The 13,756-nt window shown below is 37.1% G+C and overlaps 1 protein-coding gene across 4 annotated transcripts in view; it reads left to right on the top strand.

The window, feature by feature from the left end:
- GALNT3 (polypeptide N-acetylgalactosaminyltransferase 3) overlaps positions 1–12,601 on the top strand; it is a 45,922-nt gene extending 33,321 nt beyond the window's left edge. For all 4 annotated transcript variants that reach the window (XM_032355828.1, XM_032355826.1, XM_032355825.1 and 1 more), the window contains 7 exons: positions 1,016–1,250; positions 1,728–1,845; positions 3,319–3,519; positions 6,380–6,511; positions 6,727–6,828; positions 11,428–11,580; positions 12,450–12,601. In XM_032355828.1, coding sequence (XP_032211719.1) covers positions 1,016–1,250; positions 1,728–1,845; positions 3,319–3,519; positions 6,380–6,511; positions 6,727–6,828; positions 11,428–11,580; positions 12,450–12,572 — 1,064 coding nt within the window. In that variant the 3' untranslated portion in view covers positions 12,573–12,601. The remainder of the gene's footprint in view (positions 1–1,015; positions 1,251–1,727; positions 1,846–3,318; positions 3,520–6,379; positions 6,512–6,726; positions 6,829–11,427; positions 11,581–12,449) is intronic.
- Positions 12,602–13,756: the final 1,155 nt, after the last annotated feature.

The raw sequence follows: 13,756 nt of genomic DNA, 5'->3' as shown, positions 1-13,756 counted from the left end.
AAATGAACAGAGAGGTCTGAAGGTAATCCAAGAGAGGCGTTTTAAAAAGAAAATGGTTTATTCTCCAATATTGCCTCTTATGGTCCAGAATTACAATTATGTCAGACTGGGCATTCTTCCTCTCAGGCAAATGTATCTGATGTATCTCCTCGATGCCAAGTGGTCCTCCTAATAACTGCCAAATTCTCCTGATGGGGAGACTGGGGTAGGACTGACTCTCCTGAATTCTGTGTGTTAAGTGAGCCTGGCCCACAACCAGGGCCCAGACTTTTTTATAGCATTCTTTTGCCCCCACTTTCCATTAGGGCTGGGGCAGGTTTGAATGGTCCTTCTCCAACTGCTAAAATCAAAATATTTTGACTCCTTGACTTATTTTCTCCTAAGGCTCAGTTAGAGAAATGAGGATTTTGATTGCTATACCTTACTTAGGGAGACAAGTTTAAGTAATTCAGAACACTTATAGGGTTAGGTGGCGTGAATCAGCAAATAGTTACTTTTGACTCATAACCCATTTCAGAGGGAAACACAGATCTGAAACTTAAACACGCCAGTGTCATTTTACCTCCTAAGATTAAAAAAAAAAAAAAATCATCTCCTGTAAATAAACTTCCTAACTATGCTGAATTTTGCTTTACCTTTTTCACTCTACCCTCATCTCATCACAGAAACCTTGAAGAAATCTCCTCAGGGTGCCTGGGTGGTTCATTGGGTTAAGCCTCTGCCTTCCTTTTGGATCATGGTCTCAGAGTCCCAGGATCGAGCCCTGCGTCGGGCTCTCTGCTCATCAGGGAGCCTGCTTCCCCCTCTCTCTCTGCCTGCCTCTCTGCCTACTTGTGATCTCTCTCTGTCAAATAAATAAAAAATCTAAAAAAGAAAAAGAAAAAAGAAATCTCTTCAATGTTCAATGCTCAAAAATACAGTTGACTATTATCTGTTTCTCTAAACTGTCTTCAAAAAACAAAATAGAAAACCCTCAGTGTTTTCATTGGCTTGATTAGAATTGTGTTCCTTCCAGGTGAGTGTTTCTATGGCTGGTTAGAACCTTTGTTGGCCAGAATTGCTGAGAACTACACGGCCGTGGTGAGTCCAGATATTGCATCCATAGATCTAAACACGTTTGAGTTCAACAAACCTTCTCCTTATGGAAGTAATCACAACCGTGGAAACTTTGACTGGAGTCTTTCATTTGGCTGGGAATCACTTCCTGATCATGAGAAGCAAAGAAGGAAAGATGAAACCTACCCAATTAAGTAAGATGATAGCTTTCAAAGTTGTATATGCAGTTCAGTTATTTAAATACGTATTCACTCTTTGCCTCCAAGGTCATTCACACTAACAAAATAACACACACATTCTATGTAGGGAATAAAAAAAGCCATATATATATATATACTTACTTACGCATGATATTACCAAGTCGGAATTAGAAGTATGTGAGGTCTTTCGTCTTCCTCATAATCATTACTTCAGAATCTTAAGGCTTGGTTAGAAGACACTTCATAATTTTATTCTGTTGGGAGAGGATATTTAAACTTCTTCCCTGTGCCCCCGCAAAACTTGACTCTGAAGATAGCATTTTTTGTTTTTATTAATCTATGTAAAACCTTTGAAATTGTGATCTCTCTTTAATTTGGGGGGGGGGAATTTATTTCAGTTGGCTCTTTAAGTAAGTTCTTTTTTCTTATTTAATTTTTTTTAACAAAGTTTGACAATGGATTATTTTTCAGAACACCCACTTTTGCAGGAGGCCTTTTTTCCATATCAAAAGAATATTTTGAATATATTGGAACTTACGATGAAGAAATGGAAATCTGGGGAGGTGAAAATATAGAAATGTCTTTCAGAGTAAGTTTATAAATATAGTACATATTAAACAATAAAATACACATTTCATCCTAACTGGTTGATACAGATTGTCATAGATGTGTGCAGTCTTTACTTTTTGTACTTTCTAAAATTTAATTGCTAGAAATTCTAGAATAAGGGTATTTCTCTTAAAATGTAACTTAATATATTTACTTGTTGCTGCCAGTGTAACAAGAGGAATCAGTTAAATGCCTGTGTCCAGCCAATAACACCAATTAATGCACTTGTAGCTACTGAATTCCAGCCAAGATAAATATAATTCAATCTAGTGCTTCAGGAAATGGGTTGATTATCAAGGGAGTCAGAATGGAAAAACATTTATGTATAATTTTAAAAAGACATTAACTCTTTGCATTAAATGAGCTCCTTTTTTCCTATGCGTATTAAAAGTTAATATGAGAAACAAAACAAAAACTTTGGATGGTCTCCAATATACTTACTTGATTTCATGAGTTCATTTTCTGCAATGACTCTATCATTCATTTTTCATCTATTAGACTGGAATGTCGTAGGAAAAGAACTGAGCTAGGACTAGAAGATTTAAGTTTTAGCTCTGGCTCCAACACAGAATGGCAATGATGAGCTTAGTTAGCCAAATTTGAGCTGCTCAAGGCAAGGGCCTTTCTTTATTCACTTAAGCCTTCCCAACCCCTAACACATGTTAGATTTCAGGCACAACTTGTTGAATTAAAAATACCACTGAGTTTTCTGATTTGTTTTAAAAAAGAGAGAATATGACCTCTTGCCCTAATACTAGCACAGACTATTAAACATGTCTTCATTTTAGGTTTTTTGCTTAGTGACTATGGCAGAACTGATTGCCATGGTATTTAAGTGAGTAGGTATTGATTTAATAATTTCCCAGATAAGTTTTTTGACCCACTATCTCTAAATAGGTATGAGTATTTTTAAACAATGACCAACTACTTCACAAGATTGTACTTGGATACTATCTGGAATTATTTTCTTAATTACAAAATTGAACATGCAAGGGTAAATGTAGTTTGGGTCCACTTACTCCGAGACTGCTAGTTCCTGCCATACAAGAGAGAATCTTTGTTTCAAGTGAACTGGCCATGTATCTTATATAAGAAGATAGAAGTCAAAATACAAAAGAGCCTTTGGTCTTTGGTATACATTAGAGAGCTGGCATAATTGTTTGCAAAAAAAGAAATGTGGGATTTGGTTTTTATGAAGGATTCAAAATCACTATTTTGTTAAATTACTTTCTGAAAATATGTCCTTGTTGTATTTAGTTTTTGTACCAGTTCATAAATTTTTTTTTTAATATTTAAGAATTTAAGTTGAACTGGCCAGGAACAGAGACTATTTGTAGTTTTAATACATTTCTTTTCTATATTTTATTTTTATTAGTACCTTAAAGATGAATTTAAAAGAAACACTTGGTTTTGTAAATATACTGTAAATTAAACAAATATCATTAATTATCAGGTATGGCAATGTGGTGGGCAGTTGGAGATTATGCCTTGCTCTGTTGTTGGACATGTTTTTCGCAGCAAAAGCCCTCATACCTTTCCAAAAGGCACTCAGGTGATTGCTCGCAACCAAGTTCGCCTTGCAGAAGTCTGGATGGATGAATACAAGGAAATATTTTATAGGAGAAACACAGATGCAGCAAAAATTGTTAAACAAGTAAGTTGGAGCTAAATAATTAAATCATGATAAAAATCCATGCCAAGTTCTCATATTCTTTTACTTACTTGAGTCAGTTCAAGTATAAAACATTGTAAAAAATTATTTCTGAAGTTGGTTTTTAAACTCAAAATATATAACTTATTGATGCCAGTTTTTTCTCTTTTTAAGGAAAAAATGAAGTAAATGGCTTTTTTAAATATTTAGGCATTCCACTTGATGTTACTCTTTAAATATGGAAGCTACTTAGTTTTTGTAACTGCCTTGGTTCAGGATATTCCTGAAAGAAAAGTAAGATTCAGTGGAACCAGTTGTAACTGGTTTGAGGTGATGTGATTAACACCCAAAGGAAGGTGCTAAGTGGCTTTTTGAACTGGGGATGGAGACAGTGTCAGAATGTGGCAGGAGAATAAACCAGGAATACCAAGCCATTTAAAAAAAAAATTTTTTTTAAAGATTTTATTTATTTATTTGAGAGAGAGAGCATGAGCATGAGCAGAGGGGAGAGGCAGAGGCAGAAGGGGAAGCAGACTTGCTGCTGGCAGGGAGCCCAATGCAGTGCTTGATTCCCAGACCCCCGCAATCATGACCTGAGCCAAAGACAGACACTTAATCGACTGAGCCACCCAGGTGCCCCAAGCGCTTGCCCCCCACCCAAGTTCTAGTTCCACTGCTTGCTGGAAGGGGTTACCCTGGCAAAGCCCCTTTGAGACGTAGAATGAGATAACACTGGTTGAGAGGTTGGCCCGGCATGGGGTATATGCTCAGCCGACCGTCTTCTCTCTGCTTCTCCATCTTGAGAGACAACATACTTGCATGTCTCCCAGAGTAGTTATGAAATAAAGAAGTAAGTGTTCACAAATGAATGGCACTGTTGTTACTGACCTGTCATGGATAAAAGCTCTGTAGAATTGTGATGCTTAATACACTGGCCCTGAGGTCCAACAGGTTCAGTACTGGTTGTGGTAAATGAACTAGACATTTTAGGAGTGTGCCTCAGTGAATATGACCCCAACCCTTTGGAAGAAAAGTGCTGATTTGCAGGGGGTATATATTGAGATTAAAGGGGGACAACATTTTGACTGTTACAACAAATGGTTTGGTTACCTCTTTTCAGCTTTTCTTTGGTCTCCAGTATCTCCCTGCAACATGTTAGTAAGATGCAAAGTTGGAGCGCTAGTGGATTAGCTCGATATCTTTTTTATCTAAGGCCACCAGAACAAATTGGGCAGACTGTGTATTGCACACGGGTTCGGGGCTGCGCAGGCAGGTGTGTGCGGACTGCACCTTATACTCCCTTGTCACCCACAAAGGGGCAAGCAAGCCAGTAAACCCTTGTTTTTATCACAGGGCAAACAGATCTTGTTACAAAATACGTAAGTTAGCCAGAAGTCCTTTGGAGTTTTACACTTTTTGCTAAAACCCCTGGATTCAAGACATTGGTGTTGGCAGAGAAAATATTTACCTTAACTGAAATAGTGAGCTCGAGTGTTTAAACTTTTCTTATATTTAGGTACCAAATATAGTTTTTCTTTAAAATTTTACCTATGAAAAAAAAAAATTTTACCTATGGACCCAATACCTTTTCAGTTTAATAGTGTTCTCTAAAAAAATTTTTTTCTTAGTCTTTTTAAAATAAAGGAAAATGGGGCGCCTGGGTGGTTCAGTGGGTTGAAGCCTCTGCCTTCGGCTCGGGTCATGATCCCAGAGTCCTGGGATTGAGCCCCACATCGGGCTCTTTGCTCAACGGGGAGCCTGCTTCTCCCTCTCTCTCTCTGCCTGCCTCTCTGCCTACCTGTGATCTCTCTCTATCAAATAAATAAATAAAATGTTTTTTAAAAAATAAAATAAAGGAAAATAAAATGCAATTGATTAAAAACTTGCCTTTTTCTGCTAATACATTGTTATTGTTAAGGTGTAAGTGACACTCTTAAAACTAGAAAAAACTTATGCCCAACTGTGTTGTCTTTTGTAGTCTTGACTAGAGAAAAGATATAAATTAGACTGTATTGGCAACCATCTTTTTATTTCTTTATTTAACTTTTTTGAGAAAAAGAGAGAGTGGGGGAGGCCAGGGACAGAGGAAGAGGGAGAATATATATAAAATGTGTAAGTAGTTTAAATACTTAAGCTCATCATTTCAATTAAGGTAAATATTTTCTCTGCCAGCTTCAGTCCCAAGGTGGAGCTTGATCCCCTGACCCTGAGATCATGACCTGAGCTAAAATCAAGAGTCATGCTTAGGGGTGCCTTGGTGGCTCAGTGGGTTAAGCCTCTGCCTTCAGCTCAGGTCATGATCTCAGGGTCCTGGGATCGAGTCACGCATCAGACTCTCTGCTTAGCCAGAAGCCTGCTTCCCCCTCTCTCTCTGCCTGCCTCTCTGCCTATTTGTTATATCTCTCTCTCTCTGTCAAATAAGTAAATAAAATCTTTAAAAAAAAAAAAAAAGAGTCATGCTTAGCTGACTGAGCCACCCAGGTGCCATAGCAACTGTTTCTTTATACCTTCTTCCTCACACCTCACTTCACAGATCATTCTTGGGTATAAAATTAGAATCAATTTTGGATTCTCCCATACCATTTCTCTAGAGATCTTTGCCCCAGTGAGGGAGGTTTGGTAGCACAAAGAAAGAATAAAACAGCATTATGTCATCACCCGCGCAGGTAACTTGGTTCTCTTTCAAGGAAGAAACAAGCAGGGAGGCATACTTATTGCCTGAATAAACAGTGAATTCAGTTAAAGTGCATCTTGCATTTTGGCCAGAATTCTTTACTGGCCCAAATATAAATACAAAACATTTGAACTCTTTTACTAGTGCTGTTCTGATTAAGCATTTGTTTTACTTCTCATCTTTCTCCAGAAATCATTTGGTGATCTTTCAAAGAGATTTGAAATAAAGCACCGCCTTCAATGTAAAAATTTTACATGGTACCTGAACACTATTTATCCAGAAGCATATGTGCCAGACCTTAATCCTGTTATATCTGGATATGTGAGTATTTTCTGGCTCCTTTTTGCTTGGTATATATGCCTTTGCCACAAACATTTATGTGGTCCAGGGAAAATTTCCGACATATTTTCTGGTTTATGGCTTTTGAGATTTTACATGTACTATTTATTAATACTGCTTCCTGAGATGAATTGAAAAAAATATATATCAACCACATAGATTACATTTTTTTTAATAACTTGAAAATTTTCCTTTAGATTAAAAGCGTTGGTCAGCCTCTGTGTCTGGATGTTGGAGAAAATAATCAAGGAGGCAAACCATTAATTTTGTACACGTGTCATGGACTCGGGGGAAACCAGGTGAGCCCTGCACTCGAAGTCCTCCCTTTCTCACTGACACAAACAGGAGTAGGTTGTCAGAAGTCCCAGATCACCTTTGTATTCGGGTAAATGGGTGTTTAAAATGTTTTAGGTTAAGTTTGGCAATTAATATTAAAGTTGCTGAGTGCTTGATTTTGACTCTCATTCTGGTTCTGAAAACAATTTGAAGTGGCTCACTTACTCAGTAGAAAGGCAAATGAAAAAATAATAGGATAAAGCCATTTGACATTTAAAAACAGGATCTTCTATGTGGATCTTTGATGTTGGGGGGACTACTGGCAAGGTGATTTTGCAAAACTATACGTAAAGGCTTTATTTACTTAAATGCATTCAGTAGCAAATTGTATTCAGTGTAAATACCAAAAGAGTAGTATTAGAAGTTATCTTTGTGGGTCATGATATTGTTTCAGTATGTTGTTGAATAAGGGCATGTTCTTGATTACCCTTCACTGGTATACCTGCTCAAATGTCACATGTGAGTATTTGGCCTGCCATGGGTACAGAACTTACAAAGATAACATTTCTAGTTTTTAGCTTCCTTGCCTTGCCTTTTACAAGTTTTCTCCTGGAAAGATAGGACCGTCTCATTTGTTCATTCAACAAATTCACCCAGTAACCCCTGCGTGCCAGACGGATATTCTGCTGGATTCAAGCAACTTAGATTCTAACTCCTTCAGGAAATCTACATTTCAAAGCCAGTGGTCACAGTCAGCATGGGAAGGTCTGGAATAAAGCCTTCAGAGCGCTTCAAGATTATGAAGGAGGGCATCTGAATGAATTAGACTGGGCGCCCATACATTTTCCTTGGAAAGCAGACATTTGAAAACATTTTTTGGAAGATGCCTAGGAGTTAGTGAGGTAGCTGGTTGGAATGAGAACAGGATGAGAAGAGTATGAAGAGGGGGTTACAAAGGAAAGGAGCTGGTATGTCTTTTTTTTTTTTTTTTCTGTGAATTGCAGGTATTCGGGGAGGGAGTCCAAGATGTGTATGGAGGATTTTTACAATAATAAATACTAATGATTTTGACAATATTAAATATTAAAAACTCCTGTTTTAGTAGGATGGAACTTTAGTGATGTCAGTTTTAAGAAGAGTCCATTTACCTCCTGGTCTATCCTCTTCCATGTTTCCTCCTACTCATTAGCCTCAGCTAAATTTAGTTCCAATCCCTACTCATCCAAATGAACCAGTCGACCAAGGGTAGGTGGCACAGATGCCCAGAAGCCATAGCTAGTGAACAGGATCCATTGCCGGATGATTAAGCTGTAATTCTGAAATGGGATGGAGATACACATACACAGACACCCACACAAGCATATGTATCTATATATCTAGATACATATCTATCTACACATGTGTATATGTGTGTATATATAGGAAAATTTAAAATATGTATATATAGGAGCACCTGGGTGGCTCAGTGGGTTAAGCCTCTGCCTCTGGCTCAGGTTGTGATCCCAGGGTCCTGGGATCGAGGCCCACATCAGGCTCTCTGCTCAGCGGGGTGCCTGCTTCCTCCTCTCTCTGCCTGCCTCTCTGCCTGCTTGTGATCTCTCTCTCTCTCTCTCTCTCAAATAAGTAAATAAATATTTTTTTTAAAAACTTGTAAATGTTAAATACAACATAGCTGTCTTTTTAAAAAAACTCCATTGGGAATGGAGAAGTAGTTGATATATTCTTTCAATAAATATTTGTCTATAATGTCTATAATGTCACTTGCACTGCTACAGTAGTGAAAAGGGAAAAATCTCTGCCTTGTGGAGCTTGTGTTTTTCAAGGAGAAGGGGAAAAAGAGTAATTTTGGACATAAAGAAAAATGAAGCATGATAGGTGGATGATGTGAACCTGGGGAGTGGGAGAGGGGTTTGTTTTTGGAGGTTCAGGAGGACCTCTCTGAGAAGGCAACTTTGGAACAGAGGCCTAAAGGAGTTGGAGAGGAGCCGTGTTCCAGGAGGGGAGCATCCTGGCAGAGGGGGTGCAAGGCTAGAAACTAGGGGTGGGTCAGTGGAGCAGTCAGAAAGCCAGTGTGTGGCTGCAGCAGAGTGGTCTGGGCAGACAGGGTGGGAAACAAGGTCAGAGACATCAATAAGAAGCCTGGTCATAGAAGGCTTTGCAAGCCTTCCCTAGGAACTTGGATTTCATTCTCAGTTTGACAGAAGCCATGAGGGTTTTGAGCAGGAGGATACTATTTCCCAGTTTATATTTTAAGAAAATGACTCTGATTTCTAGCACTGTAATATAGCCATCGATTTTATTTTAGTTTATTTCCTTTAATTTTTTTTCAGTCAAGCACTGCATTTAAACTGCTTTGCAAATTTTAGTTCCTTGAGTGCTAAGCATTTTGAGATATCATCTAACCTGACCATTTCTTTATGTGCCCTTTTACTGTTTTGACCAGATAATGATCTTTGTATAACATAAAACTCCATTGTAACAGTATTTGTATATGCCAACTAAAAGTAAATATGTTGATAATGTGGCTATATTGATCAATGTACTGGTACAGTGCCGTGTAAGTCATTATGGCTTTGTAACACTGAGCTTTGTTCCTGTGCTTCTTATTCCAGGGTATTTGTCCTGGTTCTAGGTTATGTTTCTCCAGTGTTCCCAGGTAGCTAATTGCATATTCTTTTTGGTTGCTAAAGTATCTTCTACTATTTTCTATTCCTTATAACTTGCCTTTTAATGATTTTTTTTTAAAATGATGTATGTGAGGTAAAATATTGGACAGACTTTCCTACCATCTTTGAGATCCTAAGATTTATCTCTCTTCAAGAAGGATAGCTAAAATGCTGTTTTCATGATCTACACTCATTTTCATTCAGTGTCTTCATCTGAAGAACTATCAGTTATAAAAATGATGTATATATTTGTGGAAGAAGCTAAATTAAGCATGAGGCCAAGACCAGGGGAACTCAAGATTAATTCAGCTAATGTTTGTGGAGTGCCTACTCTAATACACATAAAGGGTTTAGAAAAAACCCTGCTTAGCACATAAGAAGGGCTCAATAAATATTAGTGCTAAGACTAATTACTTCATTATTGAACATCCATTATGTTCACTTATTTTATCTTTGGAATGTCAACATTATGGAGTATTTGATTTGTGAGGGATGTTATTACTAGATATGCTGCCTGACTTTGGTCTATGGTGAAGCCAGCTAGCTACACACACAATTCCAATAGAATGCTATGAAAGTTATTTCTGATGTACTATCGGAAGCCTGAAAAGGGGGTGATTTAGTTCAGTAGGACAACCTCAGGGAAATTAAAGAAGCAAAGTAACATTTCAATTGGCTTTGCAAGGATAAAAAAGGAATTAGCTAGGCAGAGAAGAATCCAGAAGGATATTCCAGGCGGAGCACAGTAAAGCAGTCTTAGACTTATGGATGCATATACTCTACATTGGTAAAATTGTGTGAGAAGAACATGGTGTACAGTTCAGGCAGTGGTTGATGTAAGATTGAAAACTGAGGAGTTCATGTACTTGTTAAGGATTGTGAACTTCCTCTTAGCAGCAGTAGTGACTCACTCGAGGAAGGGAGGTAGGGCATCAAATCAGTGTTATGAAAGACCAACTGGCAGCAGAGTGAAAATGCAGAAATTGCAGGTAGCTGGAAGTATTACAGTGGAGATTCTGAGTGCTGGAATAAGAGAAGTGAGATACAAAGCAAAGTGCGATGGTGACATCTGAGAGGGAAATTCAGTAGAGCTAAAGGGCTGATTAATAAATTGGACATACAGGGAGAGAGAAACTTTAATGCTAGTAATAGCAGCTAAGATGAATAAAAAGCTTACCATGTACCAGTTATTGTTCTGAGTGTTCTACATAGATTAGCCCTCTTAGCCTCATAACCCTGTGGGGCAGGAAAACTATAAAATCACCCATTTTACAGGGAAGGAAACTGAGACATGGAGATTACCTCATCTAATTGTTCCTAGTGTAAGTGAAAATGCCATTAATTGAGATTAATAGGAGAGAAGGAACACTTGTGGAGAGGAAGAGGCCGTTAATGTGCTTACTAGAAGTTTCCAGATCCTTTCTGTGGCACACCTGTCCTAGCTAACCTCCATTCCACCTGACTTACTTCCCGTTTCTGACATGATAGGGAGACGGTACCTTGTTATGTAACTACCTGCTGGGGATAGGCTGGGAAGGGGTTATAGCATCTTCTGTCATAAAACTCATATTTCTGGGACGCCTGGGTGGCTCAGTTGGTTAAGCAGCTGCCTTCGGCTCAGGTCATGATCCCAGCGTCCTGGGATCGAGTCCCACATCGGGCTCCTTGCTCAGCGGGGAGCCTGCTTCTCCCTCTGCCTCTGCTTGCCATTCTGCCTCTGCCTGCCATTCTGTCTGCCTGTGCTCGCTCTCTCCCTCTCTCTCTCTGATAAATAAATAAAATCTTAAAAAAAAAAAAACCTCATATTTCTAACACCTATTTTTATTGTATTATTTTGTTGCGTACACAGGACTTCATTATTCAGCAAGTTGCTGATTTTTTAAAATTATTATTATTATTGGACCATTATTTTGCAGCTGAGGATACAGGTCAGTGACAACATTCTTCTTTTCACAGTATTTTGAATACTCGGCTCAACATGAAATTCGGCATAACATCCAGAGGGAATTATGTCTTCATGCTGCTCAAGGTCTTGTTCAGCTGAGAGCGTGTGCCTACAAAGGTCACAGGACAGTGGCCAGCGGAGAACAGATATGGGAGATCCAGAAGGTACCTCAGTGCAATTAATTTACCCCTTCCCATAATTATTTTGATTAGCTCAAGTTGCTTATCTGGGAAAATGCATGAACCATAGCATAGTAATGTGATCCGTCAGTATTTCTTTGTTAACTTTGTTATTGTGTCTGTCTACCAATGTGATGAGAGAATGTTTCTATGAATTAAATACTCGTAGGAACAAGTTGCTTAATGAAAGCATGATTTATACCGTCAACACTTTTGTGAATTATTAATAATAGTTGCTCATGTTTGTCTTTTTAGAGTTTCTTACAATGCTTCTGGCAACAGTTGCTTTTTTTTTTTTTAATCATGGCCAAGAAAAAAAAGATCATTATCTTTTTCGTCCCTAAAGTGACTCATTTCTCCTGTTTTTGTGCTTTTTTTTAATGAATTTAGAATTGAGAGAATACATAAAAAAACTTTGCTGTTTTTAAATATATGTATTAAAGCTTAGCTGGAACATAGCAGTCCTTACCTGAAAACTGTCTTGTACCCTACTAAAATACTAAAAGACCGATTTTTATAACATCATTTTTTGAAGGGTTTGTCACTTATGGATATAACAATGGAATGGTTCTTATTTGAAAACTTGATTCAGACCTTACTCTCTATACATCTCTTTATTTATCTAATACCTCCTGTGAAATGAACAGTAGTGGCATAAATGATACGGTTTACACCAGAAACCAGAAAGATTTTATCAGACAAGGTTGATCTGAGAAAGATTAAAAGTTAAGAGCTGTGTACATTTGGTTGTGAGTGTCCTTTAGCGTCAATGAGACTATGATGTAGTTTTCATATTTATCAGTTAACTAGGAGTCTTGAAATTTAATGTCTGTTGTGGTTTTTTTTTTTTCTAGGATCAACTTCTATATAATCCATTCTTTAAAATGTGCCTTTCAGCAAATGGAGAGCATCCAAGCTTGGTGTCATGCAATCCATCAGATCCACTCCAAAAATGGATTTTTAGCCAAAATGATTAAGTGTTCCTTAAAATTAAGGAGTTGAAAAAGGAGATATTCTTTCTCATAAAACTGTGACTAGGCATACACTGTAGTTTTTGAAAATTATGCAAAAGCAGCTAATTGTAACTTATTCCAAGTGCATTTTTCTTATTTATGTCTTAAAATGTCTATGTAGCATTGCTACAGAAATCTTTTAAGTTTCCGTTTCAAAGCACAATAACTAATAATACCAAAGACTATTTTGAAATGTCCAGATGTAGGGGAAGAGATGTTTACAGTATGATGAAAATAATTTTCTAAGTAAAGTGATATTTGTGTGTTTTGTACACTTAAAGATATGCATAGCTACATTCACACACTCACACTTTAAAATATTTCTTCTAGTTTTTTGGGGGGAGGGAGAAAGATTTGATACTGTATTTTTTTAACTACATAGAAATGGATCAATGAAGGTCAAGCATTGGCCTTTGTGTATAAACCAGGAAATTTTTATAGATCTAGAATTTATTATATAAAAATGCAGGTAAACTTTTTTGCCTTTTGTTTTCTTATTTGTCATAGGTTTCCTTAAACACGAAATTAAATGAATAAGAATATTTTTAACACTTCAGTATCTTGGCAAATTTTAAAATATTTTTTAGTCTGAATCCACTTGACTTAAAGCACTTAAATCTTGCTTAAAATATATTTCTTAAATAACTATACGGTGTGTTTTCCCAAAGCAATTAAAAGAAAAACTATAAAGAACTATCTGTTGAAAAGATGTCTTTTTCCTTTCTGCTAATCTTGAATGTTTGTGGAATTGAATTTCAAATGCAGAATACTTGACTCATTTAAAAGCTAAATTTTGTTTGTTACTGATTCAATTTAGATCATCTTTGTAAAGAATTTTTTTCATCAAAAAAAAGCTTCTATGTGGAAAACACAATAAAATGAATCCTTATCACTATTGTAACTTTTTTATTTCAATTTCTTTCCTCTTTTGGACAAAATATATAATTCCTATTAAATGGACATGAATTTTGTATACTTAATTTAAGTACCTACCCTAGAGCCATCAGATATTTTTTAAGGAATATTCAACTATTTCGGGATGATGGCATAAAAGATAGGGAATGGAGAAGATTTTGTGTGTTAGATATTTTGAAAATTTTTTACCAACTTCTGATATTCCTTGAGCATCTGATGGAGTAATTTTTTAA

Source organism: Mustela erminea, chromosome 8 (assembly GCF_009829155.1).
Source record: "Mustela erminea isolate mMusErm1 chromosome 8, mMusErm1.Pri, whole genome shotgun sequence".
NCBI classification, from domain to species: Eukaryota; Metazoa; Chordata; class Mammalia; order Carnivora; family Mustelidae; genus Mustela; species Mustela erminea.
The sequence above is the reverse complement of the archived record's forward strand: the minus strand, read 5'-3'. Positions and strand labels throughout refer to the sequence as shown.